Raw genomic sequence first — 17,261 nt, 5'->3', positions numbered from 1 at the left:
TTTTTTGGCAGGACTAATCCAGAAGAAGTGCATAAACAATGCATAAAGAGTGCAATCAACAATGAAAACTAGGACATTTTCATCACTTTGTAAAACAGGACGGCCGAAATGTTTGTCACCGTATGACGATAATACTGTCCAACTGATATTATTGGCCAATATTGGCACAATATCGGAATCATTTTTTGCACAAAAGTGAGCCCTCATTAAACTGCACGGTGCTCAACACCGCAACAAACTCAGGATGTTTCTCAGTAAGTTTCACCTTCAGATTGTGTGAATATCCCATCTATAATGACTATAAAGCACTGGTTATGCAAGCATCTTCCTTCAGTTCTTGCAATCTAATATCACACCTCAGGAAGAATCAGTCAGTCACATACAGCTTGTAATGCATTTTGCAGTATGTGTCTTATTTTGCAGAAAAAGTGTTTATTTATGTAATGCAACCAGTGCCATAAAATAAGCATCATGTGTTCATGACATGATTTTTGTTGGAGGGAAGCCTTTATCGGTATTGGTGATTGGTGGTATCAGTAAGATAGCCAATATCAAACATTTCTAACGATGACCTATAAACATAACTGGATAATTCACACACTATTCGCACACTAGTGCTAGCATACTACTAGTGTCAGTAGGTCTTAAATAAACATTGTGCTATAATCTCATCACATTTATTCTATGACTCTCCTGCTTGCTCCCTGTCATTTTTATGTTTGGTTTTTATTATGTATGTAATAACTTTTGGTTGGTCTGTATGAATCTGCTGTAAAATAAAGGACATTATTAGTTTCTAATTTATTTATATTGATTTACAACCTTAACTCCTATTATAATACATTGTTAGAATGTCTTATCATTCTTGTATGTTATTCAGAATTGGTAAAGGCTACCTGTTCAATCCAGGAAGTGAAAATGTATTAGCAATTGATGTGAGACAATGTGTGATGTATTCCAATGTAACTTGCAGACCGTTACCCTTGCCTTAGCTGATTAGATTTGGTGAATGAGACAACCACTTCCACACTTTGGTTCATGCCTACAGTATACTAGCTGTGGGTTGTGATTTGTGTTTATTCAGCTGGGCTGTCTTCCTGTCGGTTCAGTCCATCCGAAAAAAAAATTTCTAATTATCAGACAGGGGTGTCTTATTTTCCGGCCAGTAAAGGACCCACTGTATATGCTGATTTCTGCTTCAATTCTTTTTCATGATAATTGTTTCCTAGCTAAACCTCGAGGGCTACACCTTATATTTGACTTGGTGTTTACTCCTCCGCCAGCTACTCTAAGCATCTTGAGCGCTATTAGTTTGTTTTGTTTTTTTTTTATAACAGAACATACTCCCACTGAGTTGACACAAGAGGACTGTTCTTTTGGAGTGTGGTTCGCCTTGGGCTTTGGAAAATGCCCCTCCACCCACACTCCTTCCCAAGAGAGCTACTTATGTATGATTATTTAACCAGTGACTGAAGGATCGTGAGTACGTGAATATTTATTTTCCAGAGAGGAGCCGAGTTCATGCATTGTGCAGAAGGAGTAGTAGTAGTAACAGCATTTGGATGTAGGTTATTCACTTGACCGTGTGATGGGTTCCTGGTGGCTGTCAATCATCATAAGCTGGTACATGTTAGCAGCTGAAGTGTGACCACAAGACAAGGGCTGATGACAATTCTTAAGGTTCTGTGTCTATGTACTTTTATGACCCAGCCATTAAATGTTGCTGGCTTTTTGGGTGGGATATTCTCACAAGCGAGTACATTTTAATACTGTATTTAGGTGCATTTCCAATAAAACCCCTGTTGTTAAAACGAGCTTGACTGCTGTGCGGCGAATGGCTGTTGTAAATGAAGATAATTGCAGCATAGAGTAGAACAGAATTTAGGGAAAAACACCTCAAATTAAAAATCTATTTATCATGTACAAAAAATGGCAATGCTTTCATTTAATCTTTCATGACTGAAACTTTTTCTTTGTAAACAAAAGGCCAATTTTTCCCAAATATTGGTTGCAATACCGTGTTAATGATAATGTCATGATGTGCTATATATATCACTATATTGACAGTTACTATGGTACCCATTATGTCATTGGATGGTCATACCACCTCGTACTTCGGTACGTGACAAAAATTTAAATAAATAAATAAAAACTTAAACTATATTAGGAAAGCAGGAAGTGAACAAATGTAACAGTTACTGATTGTAAAAGTACCAGATGGAGGGGTAGGATTTAATAAGCTTTGCTTTTTGATACTCCTTTTGGACATGTGGAACTGTGAACTGATTATGGGATGCACTCAATTGTAATCTGATGCATGTTCAAATGAAATAAAACCATTACCATTAATGAGCACTTCTCTTTTACAGAGATAATCCGTCCTCAATAGACAACATTGATATTGCACAGGTGTGCCATCGGCTGGCCATAATAAAAGGCCAATCCAAAGTGTGTAGTTTTATCACACAGCTCAATGCCAAAGATCACCATTGTTCATTTCTCTAACATAAGCTGTTTCCAAGTCATACATCCAACCAGCCTCACACTGCAGACACACGTGACCACACCTACCCAGGACACATCCAACATCTTCACTTCTAAGAGTCCAACCACCTGGACAGCTGATGCAACCAGCATTTGGATAACCATAGAATTTCTGCACAAACTGTCAGAAACCGTCATGCTTGTTGCCATCAACATTGCCTCAACCAGACTACAGTTCGTCCCCTTAAACGACTTCAGTGGGCAAATGCTCACATTCGATCGTGTCGGGCACTTTGGACAGGTGTTCTCTTCATGGATGAATCTCGGTTTTCACTGTACAGGACAGATGGCAGACAGCATGTATAGCGTTGTATGGGTGAGTGGTTTGCTGATGTCAACACTGTGACTGGAGTGGCCCATGGTGGTGGTAGGGTTATGGTATGGAATAGTCTATGTTATAGACAACCAACCATGTTGCAATATAATCATGCACGGACCCATGTTGCAATGTTCTGCACACAATTTCTGGATGCTAAAAACATCCCAGCTCTTGCGTGGCTGTAAGCATTGGTGAGCATGCTCTGGATCGGCATGTTCCAGTTCCTGCCAATATCCTGCAACTTTGCACGGCCAACATTCCACAGGCCACAATCAACATCCTGATCAACTGAAGGAGATGTGTTGCACTGCGTAAGGCAAAACGATACGCTGCAACTGCACATTTTGGAGTGGCCTTTTATTTTGGCCAGCCTAACCTGTGCAATAATCATGCTCTCTAATCAGCATCTTGATTTGCAAAGGAGAAGTGCTCCCTAAAAAATAATTATACACATTTGTGAATAATATTTCTCAAAAAACAGACTGTGTATGTATATTTACACTGTATATTTTGTATTTTCATTTTTAATAGATGTGTCTTCACCTGCTTCACCAAAACAAATTCCTAGTATGTGTTTGATCATACCTGGCAATAAACAATTTCTGATTCAGATTCAAATATAGATGACACGATGTTTTTAATTTGGTGCACAATTTTTTTGATTTTTCTCATTTTTATAAGATCAAAATTATATATAGAGGGTCAAATATATACATTATCACCCACATATTATAATAATTGCCGCTAAAGGTTCCAGAATGCCTTTTATCGTGATAATGCCAAGCCCTATGAACATCTTGTTTGAGCGCATGACTAACTGCACCTTATAGTGTCTCTTTGGAAGCAGAATATAACGTGTATTTGACTGTAATACAAGGCAAACGCTCACATATTCCTATCACTTTCACCACTACAGCCTTTTTGGTGAGTGGTGGTGGTCCCTTTCCTGCTCTCCTTTTTACAACATCTATTCAATAAAGAACCTTCAGGGACTTCAGGAGGAGCAGAAAATAGAGTGAGCATTCAATTCAGCCTGAATCATCCCAGGGTTTGTGTGCTTACCCTCGATAAAAGAAAAAGAGAGAGGAAATCTATGGCTTATTTAAAGGCAAAGGCAGACTTGCACCCAAATTGGGTCTAAATTTTACATGCCCGCGAGGGAGCTGCTACTTTACATGGAGAGCGGCATTGTTAAGTGTGCCACTGAGTGTTGTCGAGTGACTTGTTGACCTGCGACGTTCAAAAATGCTTGTGTGGCTGTGAGACTCATGCAAAGGTCAAGGATTTCTGGAGATTTTTGCACTGCTAACTACACATTTCTGCAGGTTTAAGCACTTTTTTGGGGTGTGAATAAGGAAAAAAAAGGCAGAAGACCGGAGTGAAGAAGGAGTTGTAATTGATTTCATATGCTCAGATACCAGCAAAAGGGAACAAAGCCGCATTCTCTCACTGCTGCTCTGACATTCCAATTCACAGCGGAAACAGGAAGCTCGATGTTCAAACGCTTCAAGGTCAACACTCAAGGACACTGCATTACAGTGGTAAAAAAAAGTACACAAAAAATATATATATACAGCCTGGTGGAAAGTGAAGACATCCTCGTCAATGTGTCAGGATAGATACTTCAGCATCACTAAGCTGCTATCATGTGCTGCCATATCCCTCAGCAATAATCAATTAGCTCCACCAAAGCAACTGCATCTTTCCTCATTTGGCTTTCTAAACCCATACTGCAAGTCATTAAATGATGTGAGGCTATAATGTACTGTACGGAATGAGGGCAAATTCTACTCTTATGGAATCATGATGGCTGTGATTAAGTTGTACTGCACGGAGCTAACAGATAAAGATGAAATGCGGGGAAGCTTTAGGGAAGCTGTAAGTATACAAGGACTTCCCTGTGTTCTCTGCAGGTGTTGACTAATTAGGTGATTACACCGAGTGTGAGTGTGTAGGACTGATCCGTCAACCAACAATCACACATCCTCAGATAATACATTGCTTTTATCGCAATACAATTAGCTTCAATTCAACACAGGCTCTAAGCGACTGGATATCTATGACTGTTATCATAAAAGATATGCATGTGGGTTAACTAAAGGATATGACTAAAGCAGCTACAGGAAAACAGGAGAGAACTCTTGTCACAAAGGATCTTTGAAGAGCATTTTTGCAGTAGAACCTTAAAAACAGTTGAGTGCTACCCTCATAAGATCTTTCACTCACATTTTTGAAGGAGATCCTTAAAAGTAGAGACATATAGACGCTAGCTAACCACTGTTTTTTGCAGTTCGTCCTTAAAACAGCAGATACATCTTGTCAGAGAGGATCTTTGACTAACATTTTGGTACTAGATCCTTAAAAACAGCACAGTTCCTGACATTTAAGGGATAAATAACTTTTTTTTTGTGGTTGGTCCTCAAAAACAGAGCGAGAGAGTCCTATCATATTGAGAATCTTTGTCGTGTTGCTTGTGTTAAAAAGACTATATGAGCCATTCAGTAAGGTAAAAATATGAAGGTATTAGCAGAGCCTCGCCTTGACATTAAACGTATAAAGATTCATCATTTTTATATAGAGTAAATGATCATATATCCTTTCTTGAAAATATCACACATGGATAATAAAGCATGTCTGAATTAAAAGACCTACATCCACTGGTAGCATTGACAAAAGAACCCATTCGAATGAAGGTTGTGCACTTCACACACACACACACACACTGGCTTGCCAGTTGGTTCCCCACAGAGACATCGTAATGAGCTCCTCAACCCTTGAGAAGCAGGCGTAACTCACAAGTTCCGCTGTCAGTGTAACAATGGGAGGGTTTATCAGTGCCAAGGCCTCAGGAGAGAAGGAGGCTAGAGTGGAGAGGGAGGAGATACTGTGTACAAAAGAGACACAGGCTGAGGTAGGAAATATAAAATCTCCTCCAGCATGCTGTGCATGTTTAACAGAGGTGTGTATCAGCATGCACAAGTGGTGGGAAGTTTTCAGGAGACATTTACTATGATGTCCCTTGCAGCTATAACCTCCCAACACCCCCAGTTGCACCTCTTTGCTTTTTTTGCACATTGTAGCCATTTTCAGAGTACATCCAGCTGTGTATTTGTTCAGTCGACTATCACATGGCAGCATAAATAACAACAATCAACAAAGACACAGGAATAGTGAACGACGGCTAATGAGCGGTAGTGACGTATATCTAACATATGGTGCCAGCATGTACTGTACAGTACAGTACAGTATGGATGCAAGCGGGAATCAGCTGCTAGCAGCGAGAATCAGGTCGCGTACTGTATACATTCAGTCATCTCACACGAACACAGAGCAGTAAAGCCCTAAGGGGAACCCCACGTGCCAATCGTTCACCACTTGCACTGCATTTCAACATAAGAACAATAGCAGCGTCACATAATATATAAACATGAAGGTTATATTGCATTCTTATCATTTAGAGCAGAGGTCTCACCCTTAGGCAGGTCATATTTAGATTATATACGCCATAAGTCGCTTTAATCAAGAAATAGCCAACACTGAACTCACAGTGAGCAAAAAAAACAGGGAGGTCACTATCCAGAACACTAACCACAGTCATGGTGTGGCACAAAAATGTCAGCATGACATGAGGACACGACTACGGAGAGTCATAAATAACTATGTTAACTCTGCGCATGTAACCTCAGCAACTTTTTACAAAACAAGTGTCACCTTTCATGGCTAAAATAACTACAGTTCCCATGATGCTTAGAGTGCAGATTCAAGAAGTATTGAATTGGAGTAGCTAATGTCACATGGCTTGAAGTCTTATGCAGCGATCGTGTTTTGATCTGACAAATCTTAAGTACGTTTGATCAAGTGAAAAATTGCTACTGCTTCTACTTTGACTGCTTGGACTCTTCAACTCAGATAAAAAAAAAACATCTCAAGTCTCAATCATCAGAGTTAACAAGTGATGCTGGGATTGCAAGGTTTATAGCGTGCATTTTTATAGTGTGGTCTATATTCATTCATTTTGTGCTGCTTATCTTCACGAGGGTCACGAGGGGTGCTGGAGCCTATCCCAGCTGTCTTCAGGCGAGAGGCGGGGTACACCCTGGACTGGTGGCCAGCCAATCACAGGGCACATATAGACAAACAACCATTCACACTAACATTCATACCTATGGACAATTTGGAGTGGCCAATTAACCTAGCATGTTTTTGGAATGTGGGAGGAAACCGGAGTACCCGGAGAAAACCCACGCATGCACAGGGAGAACATGCAAACTCCACACAGAGATGGCCGAGGGTGGGATTGAACTCAGGTCTCCTAGCTGTGAGGTCTGCGCGCTAACCACTCGACCGACGTGCAGCCCTATGTGGTCTATATATTTACTTTTTTTTAAATTGGTGGGTGTGGCTCATATTCAGATGTGCTCAATAGTTCAGAATTGATGGTAGTTGTTGTTATCCTCATAGTAATAATAGTTGCCATGTGCATACGTAATCTACCTGTTGATTACCCAGCCTCACCCAGACTCTACCTCCAGCAGCCCCCAGGTAAAGTGAGTTTGAGACCCCGGGTTTAGTGCAGCAGGTCCTTAAAAAAACAGCAAAGACGTCCTGTCAAAAAGAACCCAACCTATAACCCAACCTATAATAAATTGTCCAGATGCCGTGATTCATATTACCATTAACCCCAGCGTGACACCAAAGATGATACAATGGGGCAAGGAGGGTGAAAGCTCATACGAAACAAGCAAGTAGATGCTCTGGTTATCCACTTCAAATTGCCGCCAAGATAATGCACCGCATGGCAGCGAGCCAAACGTCTGACTGACCGACTGACAGGCGGCCTGACTCTCCCGCAATCCTTTAAACAGCTTCACCAGCTCAACAGTGTATGACACACGGGTGCAAAGAGAGTGCAGCTGTCACCGAGGCCATAAATGTCCCGCAGATTTGACTCGCAGACACATTAGCGTTGAATTGTGGCTGTCAGCATGTGTGTCAGCGGGCTGTGGAGGTGTGCAGAAACACATGCACAAGGAATAGGATGGGATTCAGGGGACGCCCTAAAGGCCCTTAGAGCAACTTTGAGAGTTTTGTCTGGTGAAAGTTTATCTTGTTAAGAGTGGAAGTCAATGAGGGACACAACTGATTGAACAGAGTTGACTTCAGCACAATTTTCTCCTGGTGGCGACATACATCAAACGAGCCGTGGCTCCTTATATTGGGCACCTTAACTACCCTTTGCGGCCTCCCATTGTGACAAATGGCTGGTGTCTCTTCTAATGTAATATTTGTTTCCACTTCTGAGAGCCTCTAGGATACTGCGTCTGCAGACTGCTTCATTGTGTTAGTTGACTTTATTCCCCGGCCGCTTGTCAATTGGCGGCCCGTCTCTGCGTTCTCGTCTGTCCGTCTTTTGTCTCGTTGCCTCAACTGTCCTTTTTTTCTCCTCGTCCTACGGCTCCCAAGTCGACCTCTGACTCTGTCTGTCTCGCGCTCGCCATTTCGCTGCCTTCTCTGTTGCTCTCTCGTCGCTCATCCCGCTCTCTCCTCCTCATTCCCTCCCTCACTTCACCCTCCACCCTCTCTTTTCTCCCGCCGCCGTGTCTTTGCTCCAGATGCTAGCTGTCTCAGCTCCGTGGGCCGTGTCTCCGTGATGGGCCCCTCCAGGAATTCAAAGCACCATTCTGGCATTTTCTTCCAAGCAATTGCTTTTTGTAGTAATAAAAGAAAGGAAGTGGATGGGATGGGGTGAAGTGGGGGTGGTGGTGGTGGTGGTGGTTAGCTTTAGCATCTCTCTCTGGATGGCCCAAGGCAAAACATGCACAACTGCGCATCCGTGAATCCTCTCGAGACAAAAGCACAGCGGCAGATTCCTGTCCAAATTCTGACCCAATTAAGGCGTCTCACACAACTTAAAGCATCGGTTTGGAAGCACAACATTAATCACCATGTAAATATTCTAGGAATAATGCCAACATCACTTTCATTTCTGACAGAATATCGAACATTAGTCTACCATTAGCCATATAGTCAGCTCCCAGGATACTCCAATTGCATGCGTAAAAGATTGATTTGAAAGTAAAACATGAAGTACAATGTAAATATCCTATTAATAAACCACATTAATTACTGATAGAACATCGAACATTTGGGCTTCAATTAGCCCTAGAGTCAACATGATAGCATGTGCAAATTGCATACTTAAAGGAGTGGTTGGAAAGTAAAACATGAATCACAATGTTAATGTTCTATTAATAAAGCCACGAGAACACCACATTAATAATTCCGAATGGAATATCGAACATTTACTGAGAAGTAGACAACAATTGCATACATTGAAGATTGATTTGAAGGGAAAACATGAATTACAACATAAATATTAACTAATTAATGAATCCACACTAACACTACATTAATTCATGATGGAACATCGAACATTTACCTTCGATTAGCCATATAGTCAGCGTTGAGAAGCAGACTCTAATTGCTTACGTAAAGGATTGAGTTGAAAGTAAAACATGGATCCCAATGTACATATTCTTTTAATAAAGCCACGCTAACACCACATTAATAATTCCTGATGGAACATTGAACATTTCGGGGGCAATTAGCCATGTAGTCACCATTAAGAAGCATGCGCAAATACTTAAGGCATTGGTTGGAAAGTAAAACATGAATCACAATGTAAATATTCTATTAATAAAGCCACACTAACACCACATTAATTCCTGACGGAACATCGAACATTTAGGCTGCAATTAGCCATGTAGTCAGCATTGAGAAGCTGACTCCAACTGCATACTAAAAACACTTCCCAGTTTGCTTTCATAGAGTAAATGTCACAGCATATTAGCATTCTATTAGGGTACACAGCAGTTTGGCGAGGGTGCCGGCCGAGATGTCTTATGAGCGAGGAAGTGTGAGATGAGGAGGCTTTTGAGCATGAAGGAATGCAGATTCCGTGGGAGCGAAAAGCCTCCTTAACGCAACTTTACATAAACAACAAGTGAGCCAAATGTACTTGAGTGACGTAAGGGCACAGATGCGGAGCGGTCATGGAGGAAGGACCCAAGTCTGGTAACCATGTAAAACATGCTAACGTTAACATCAACCAAAGGGAAATAACAACTATACATGTTACTTATATGTTACTTTTTTCAGTAACAGGTAATCTAACTCATTACTTTTACTGTCAGCATAACGCCGTTACCATTTTCGACACCCCGTTACTGCACGTTACTGAAGCCGCTGAAAAATATATCACCGACTTCATAACTAATCTGTAGCGCAGTGACAGTGTGAGAGTGTTGCAGAGTGACAAGGGAGGAGGTGAGATAACCACATATGCAATGAGGATTGGCTCAGGTTTTAGTAAAATTGCGTCTTCGGCCAATCAGAGAACTTGAGTGGGCGGGTGTTTATAGAGCACATAAGCATTGAGGTTTGGCTAAGGTTTAGTAAAATTGTGTCTTCGGCCAATCAGAGAACTTGAGTGGGTGGGTGTTTAGAGCACATAAGCAACGAGGATTGGCTAAGGTTTAGTAAGATTGCGTTTTCAGCCAATCAGAAAACTTGGGTGGGCGGGTGTTTTCGGGGCAATAGTTACTTATACTGGTAACTATTTACTTTTCTAGTGAAGAAACTCAGTTACTTTTTTTTTAGAAGTAACTAGTAACTATAACTAATTTCTTTTTTAAAGTAACGTGCCCAACACTGGTAGACAAACGATAACGTAAAGAATGTGGACATTTCATATACAGTATGTGCAGCTGCTCCACTTTTACTTTGACGAGCCACAAATCAATAGTTTTAACAAGAAGACCACGCACACACGCTCAAACAGAGAGGCTGTAATTGATAGCAAAGCTGCCTTTATAAATGTTACGTGTTTTCACCTTGTCAGCTAAAAGGCCAAGACTCATTGATTCATTGCGCGTCGGCGCCACACGTTGCACCGTGTCAGTTAACTTTCTAAATAATTCCCCTTGACCTCTGTGTTTTCAATGAAAATCAACAAGAATGACACACCATTACCCCCCCCCCCCCCCCCCAAAAAAAAAGACTGCTAATTAGCTGCTCAAACTTTAAACTGAAGTCCATTATTGAAAAGGCCGGCTTAGGATTTGGGAAAGAACAGCTGTCAGCGTCAGCCATAAATTAAAGTGTCCTGGTGTGATGTAATTGCCTCCATGCGGCCCAAAGTGTGCAGACCTCAACACATTTTTAAAACTTATGGGATGAGCCAGCAGTCAAACCCGAGGATCACCACAAGCCCCCCTTTCGTTCTAAATGGTTCTCTGAAGGCAAAAGACACCAAAAAAAGGAATAAAATCAGAACGACGATGCCAATTTCCTGGGATTTGTGCACAGAAGACACACAAGACCCACCCCTGCTTAAAGTTGAATATCTCAAGTTGCAAAATGGCAATATGCTTTACAGAACTTGAGACTTTCCGTCTGTGGCACGCTCGTTATGTGATAATGGCAAATCTGATGCCGCCGCCACCGCCGCCTTCTCGTTCAAATGCTCATCACGGTCTTTAAATTTTGCACAAGCACTGTCTAAAAAGCTGTTCAAATATGTATACACTCTCTGGCCCAATTTCCAGAGGTCCATAATGTGGCTTTTCTCCTTCTCAGAGGAAAACTCGTTGAGTTGACTCCCTTTTATGAATTTGCGTCCCCCAGGCCATCGGCGGGGCCGCTCTGCTACTTCCTGACAGCGGTTCCTCTCTCAGCCTCCCTCCCTGCAGAGGAAAAGGCTCCAGGCTATGCTGGAAATAGGATAACATATTCAAATATGTGCACGTGTTCACCTACAAGTGAGGTCAGCCCAGGCCTGTTTTTATTTCTTTTTTATTTTTTTTGCCCCGGCTGGTGAATCAGCGGCGGCGGCGGCGGCGGCGGAGGCTCTTCTCAGACATCACAGACAAAAAGGCTGCGTTTTGTTTGTCTGGGAGCGTGCACGCCAAGGTATGTATACCGTATGCTTGCATGCCTCGGGCTATCAGGACACGTCACTGGCGGTGCACGACTTCATCGGTAAAATAAAACAACAACACAAGACGGCAGAAGAAAGCACCAGAGAGCACGCAGAGGCAACAGAATTTCACACCCATCACATTCCAGTACCCGTTTTAGTGTGTCTTCAAAGGGACGGCGTTATCGAAATGAAGACACTTTGGAGTAGTCAGTGTAGAGCTTGTATAGCAGTGTAGATTGTGAGTACCAAGACATTTCTCATGTCATAGTCTTGGGTGGCACGAGTGCTGCCGACACTGGGGAGCTGCGGTTCCTTGTGGGAAAACTTGTGTCTCGGGGTTGTCCAACATCAACCATCTCCACCAGTGATGTCACCATGGAGGACGCCATGTCCAAGAGGATTAAGGCAGTGCTAGATAACAGGCAGCACTCATGCAGCCCCAGACCATGACCACGCTTGACTGCTCCATGCAAAGATCTTGCAACTCACATGTGTTTCTAGCGACATTTTGAGTGGATAACATCTAAGTAGGTCACGTATGATCGCATCTTTTCAAAAGGAGCCCGAACGTACGTATGCAACAGTGGAGGTGTCACGTACACCCTTGAGCCCATACAGTATAGATGCCCACTAGACTGCATCCTAAGGACTCCAATGAATCAGCAGCGAGTCGCCCCAGGTTTTCTGCGTGCCAGTATGTGCATCTCTCATCAGCACCTCAAGCATGCTAACCCCGAAAGCTAAGATTAGCATACTGATTAGCTCGCCAAGCACAGACGACAGCCTCATGAATAAAAGCAGCACATGCAATAGAAATGCACGGCCGGGAGGTTCCAGAGGAGGGAGCTAGAAGGCAGATTGTTTCTTTGTTCTTTTTTTTTTTCTTTGGAGTGTAATCAGCAGCTAGTGAAGCATTCTTGTGTGATTAGAGTTTCAAACACCCTCTTACAGCTTGAGCAGTTAAATTGTTGAGCAGCTGCCATTTATCTTGCCAGAGTTTCTCTCCCTCTCGCTGGCTTTTGTCTCTCCTTCACTGATTCTTTCCCTCTTCCTATTCCGTTCTCCGTTCCCTTTCTTTTGGTCATCCATTCCTCTTTCCCTAATCGAAATGAGGATCGAGTTACTCTATCCATTCCTCTCCACCCTCAGAAGGGCCAGAGTGAGAAAGTGTGAAGTTGGATGTTGATTGTAGGTGACAGGCGCCATATGAAGGGTGGACATAATCAAAGAGCTCGCTCAATCCGCTGCTTTGGCAACACAACACAACAACAACATAGCCTGCGGTACAAACAATAACCATGACAAGTATTCAGCGTGAATGCAAATGAAAAGTATAGACTGTACAGCGTAAGCAGTGTAGAGTCTAAATAGTAGTGGTTTCATTGATTGAGCAATGGAATTGTGCAAAATATGAATTATATCTATAGTAAACAAACATGCATTATATCAATATAGCATTATGTAACATATACCAGGTGCAGCTATGCAAAGGTACACTGATAAACCTTCGAGTCGCCCTGATTGCACAATTTTGCTTGTACTCCTGTATAAGCGACAAGAATAAAGGGCTATTACTACTGGACATTGAAAGCTGAAAGTTGAAAGCTGAGGCTTTTAGCTCGATAGCTAGCGCTCTTGACTCTATTCCTGATTGTGTGCAGGTGTTCCTTTCACTGACAATTATCCTACTCTTTTCCTCCTACTCAGTTTTTAACATTATTAGAGCACTCTAGACAAGAAATAGCACCCCTATAGTCACATTTACAGCTGAATGTGGGATATTGGGCATTTTGGTTTTGCATGGCTGCAACAATACATGTCACACTGAGCATTGTAATAACATTACTGACACCTAGTGACCAGTTTAGAATACTACATATGATTATTTTTGAATGCGTCTTCTGAAGGCCTTATATCTGCATTTGGTCATTGTTATGCTTGGAAATGCTGCAAAAGCATTTAACATGTAATATTGGCCGTATTCATCCCTGAAACAGCAATATTTATGAATGAATATACAAGTATTTATGAAGAACTGTGATAAAGTGAAGCCATAGAGGGATGAGGGATTACTGTAATTACATCGCCATTGATGAACACATCCTACGATTGCATTGGCACTAATTGTATATCCTACACAATTAATTAATGTCATGTGTACACATTACAGTGGACATGGATGACAACTATTTATCAAATAAATATATGGTTGAATATCGTAAGGAAAATGAGACATTCAAATAGTATTTTGTCATTCTTGAGTGCCAAGTTGCTAGAGAAAGGGGTGAAAGCAGGAATGGTTAAAAAAAAAATGCTGATACAGCAGAGTCAGCCAATAACATGCCGTCGTCAGCGTAGACCTTCACCAGTTTGTTGAAGTCTAAAATAACAGGACTGGTTGGAAAGCAAATGAGAGCAATATAAAAAAAAAAAGATTGCTTGTGTAAGGCGGCAGAAAGGAGGCAAGTCAAACAAAATGCAAATGGACAAGACGAAAGACACAGTTTAAAGAGTTTGAATTGATTATCAGCCAAAAAAAAAACGTCCACCACATGCCAAGAGAGGATGAAAGACACAAAATAGCAGGAGAAACAAAGAAAGAAGGATGCTCAGGAACTTGGAAGAAAATACTGAGAAATATCAGCTTCATTTCACAACAAATTCTTGGCAAGCGAAAAACAAAGGTTTCCCCTCCCTTAAATCCACAAAGAGCTTAGTAGCTTGAGGTCAGCAGACAGCAGAGCACAGTGAGAGTTGAGCTGTTAGAAAAGAAACACAGGAGAACAGCAAGACTCATGAAGGCATTATTCCGCTCCAGAGAGGTGTTGCTGGGTAGGAGGTCCAGCTCCTTGGGGGACGCGGTGACTTGCTGACTGAAACAAACACCCAGGCAACATTGATTGGCCCAAAGCAGGAGATCAATCGACATGGCCGGAGGCACCACAAAAGAAGAAAACAGCTCTCGCTCTTTATCCAGAACCGTACGCTCTAAAGTGAGCCTCTCCATTGATTAAGCTGGTACTGGTGTGATTACAAAGCATGCTTGGGTTTATCTTGAAAAGAGAATGGCTGAGAGGGCTCGAGGTGCTTCTGACTTTTAGAAATGGAGACTCCAGCCTTTGTTCCACATTCATGTATAATAACAGTTTTATATTACACTACTATGTCATTGCGTGCATCTTTTCCAGGGCTAAAAGGTTACTGTTTTATAATAAAAGGCAAGGGCAAGGGTAAAAAAGCAGTATATTTGAGTATAAGAAGCCATTGTATCCCTAAAAAGTACATCAACATACTTCTACCCAACAAAACAACACTCCAAGGTAATTGTGTTTATTGTTCCTGTTACCAAAAACCATACTTCCAATTTACACATAGCACTTTTAAGGGTATACCACCCCAGTGAGATCTGCTTAAATACACAAATGTACTCTACTTATTGGAAAATCAGGATAAATTAACATACACAAACCTTATGAAGAAGCAACAATGGTCTGAAAATGTTCTATTTATCCTCAAAAATGTTCCACCCACTGAAAATGACTCAACACAAATCCACTGCTGTTGAAATAAAGCACCAAGATAATTGTGTCTTGCCTGGGGCTGCATGAGTGCTGCCGGCAGTGGGTGCATTGAGGGAAACATGAATTCCAACATTTACTGTGACATTTTGGGAAACTGGTTTCCAACATAATATGGTGAAGTCCATGCCCAAGAGGATTAAGGCTGCATTATATAAGAATGGAGCTTTGGACACTGTATGGACATCCTTTCCCTTTGTGTTGTCAGGTACAGTATTCAGACAATAATGGCTGTGTGTTGACATGTCAGGGAATTGTACTTCTATAAGCTGTACACTGACTACTCTGAAGTACATCAAAGTTACATTTCTATTGTATTATCAGCCTCAAACAGTAGAGTAAAGAAGCAAAAACAATATTGCTACTGTGCTCCAAGACAGGAAAATGATATTAATCATTAGCTAGCTATCTTTTTTTAATGGGCATGGGAACCTTGCAGAGCTGAACAGTTGGTCGGAGCTGTGTGCCAGCTGAGCATGGATGCGTCAGAAAGAAAACAAGGTGCCAGGAATGAGCTGGATTTTAGTGAATGTGTACATGTGTGCAGTATGACAAAAAAAACGCATGAATGAATGAATGACATACGTTACCTGTTCACATTTAAGATGGTGGCAAAGATGGAGTGCATGCATGTTTGAATGTGTGCAATGTCCAATAACCATTGGCAAAGACGGAAACACAAATGTCATCAATACGCTAAGAAAATACCAATAGATACATAACAGGAACAAGGGACAAACACGGCTTGTTACTAAAGCACTGCAAGTTTGATACCCTGTTAGAGGAGCAGCTGCAGGGAAAAGCAGTGCTCCAGCCTCTCGTGGTGTATGATTGCTATGGTAACGGTGATGGTTTGGTTTATTTTGAACTGGCTTCACAAAGTTATGTCACATGTTTGCAACTCAACTGTCTGAAAAGGAGTAGGGAGATGCAGATCTTATGTAATCCTTCCCCATGTCTCAATAATTGCTAATAGTCTGGTCACTTCCTGTATTAAGATCCTTTTCACACATATTTTTTTATTTTTTTTGCAACTAGTTCAGCATATGAGAAACTAGCTATACCATACCATGTTACCATTTTCTTATAGTGGAATCAGCCTTCTCAATATAATAGCTCAAAATAATAATAAAGTAGGTGTAATCATGTTATTTCACAATAGGTGCTCAACAGTGTGCAAAACAGTCCAATATATGCACGAATGTGCTCACCATCTCGTCGTCTAACATGACATGCACCCCCCCGCTGCGCACCAGTCAGGAGGTCCAACGTGCGCGCACCGGCACTTACCGCAGTAGAGCACCATGAGCGCGGTGAGCAGCACAAAAGCCCAGAAAGTTGACGACATTCTCGGCCAGCGACAGGCGTCTTTACGTCTGGTCACCGAAGCCATAAAATTATACACAGGGGATTAAAAAGGGGGTGGGGGGGGGCAGTTCCAGGAAGAACACCGCTCACAATCCAACTGGGACTCTAATCAGACGCATTTCTCCGTGCGTTAAAAACAACATATGGGGGGGGTTTGCTCCTGTGGTAGTCAACAGAAAATGTCACATCCTCCATGAAAAAAAAATAGTAAACGGTCTCCTTTTATGGAAAAAAAAAGTGCGCTAAATCTCAATTCCCGTGATATTTCACCAGGAGGACGCGCTGGTGGGTGACTGCGCTGAGTGGATGCTCCAAGTGTTCAATCATCTATACCGCAGCGTCGTAAAAGATGCTTCCACCTGTGCTGGCTGCTGATTTTTCTCTACACAGCCTCCCAAGCAGTGCTGGCAAAGTCCACACCCCCTTAAAAAAAGACATAAAAATACCCACTACACGATCCGGGTGCGTGGAG

At 41.9% G+C, this 17,261-nt stretch overlaps 1 protein-coding gene across 2 annotated transcripts in view; it reads right to left on the bottom strand.

The window, feature by feature from the left end:
- Positions 1 to 17,227, bottom strand: part of LOC131132440 (chemokine-like protein TAFA-5) — a 122,811-nt gene extending 105,584 nt beyond the window's left edge. The window contains exon 1 of one of the 2 annotated variants that reach the window (XR_009130363.1): positions 16,712 to 17,225. Coding sequence is in view for 1 of the 2 variants with exons in the window: in XM_058078050.1 (XP_057934033.1) it covers positions 16,712 to 16,814 (103 nt within the window). In the remaining variant the exon portion in view is untranslated. Of the gene's footprint in view, positions 1 to 16,711 lie in introns of both variants that reach the window. The other variant, XM_058078050.1, reaches the window with a different exon arrangement.
- Between the last annotated feature and the right edge of the window lie 34 nt (positions 17,228 to 17,261).

Source organism: Doryrhamphus excisus, chromosome 7 (assembly GCF_030265055.1).
Source record: "Doryrhamphus excisus isolate RoL2022-K1 chromosome 7, RoL_Dexc_1.0, whole genome shotgun sequence".
Taxonomy (NCBI): Eukaryota; Metazoa; Chordata; class Actinopteri; order Syngnathiformes; family Syngnathidae; genus Doryrhamphus; species Doryrhamphus excisus.
This window is presented reverse-complemented; position numbering and strand designations above follow the sequence as displayed.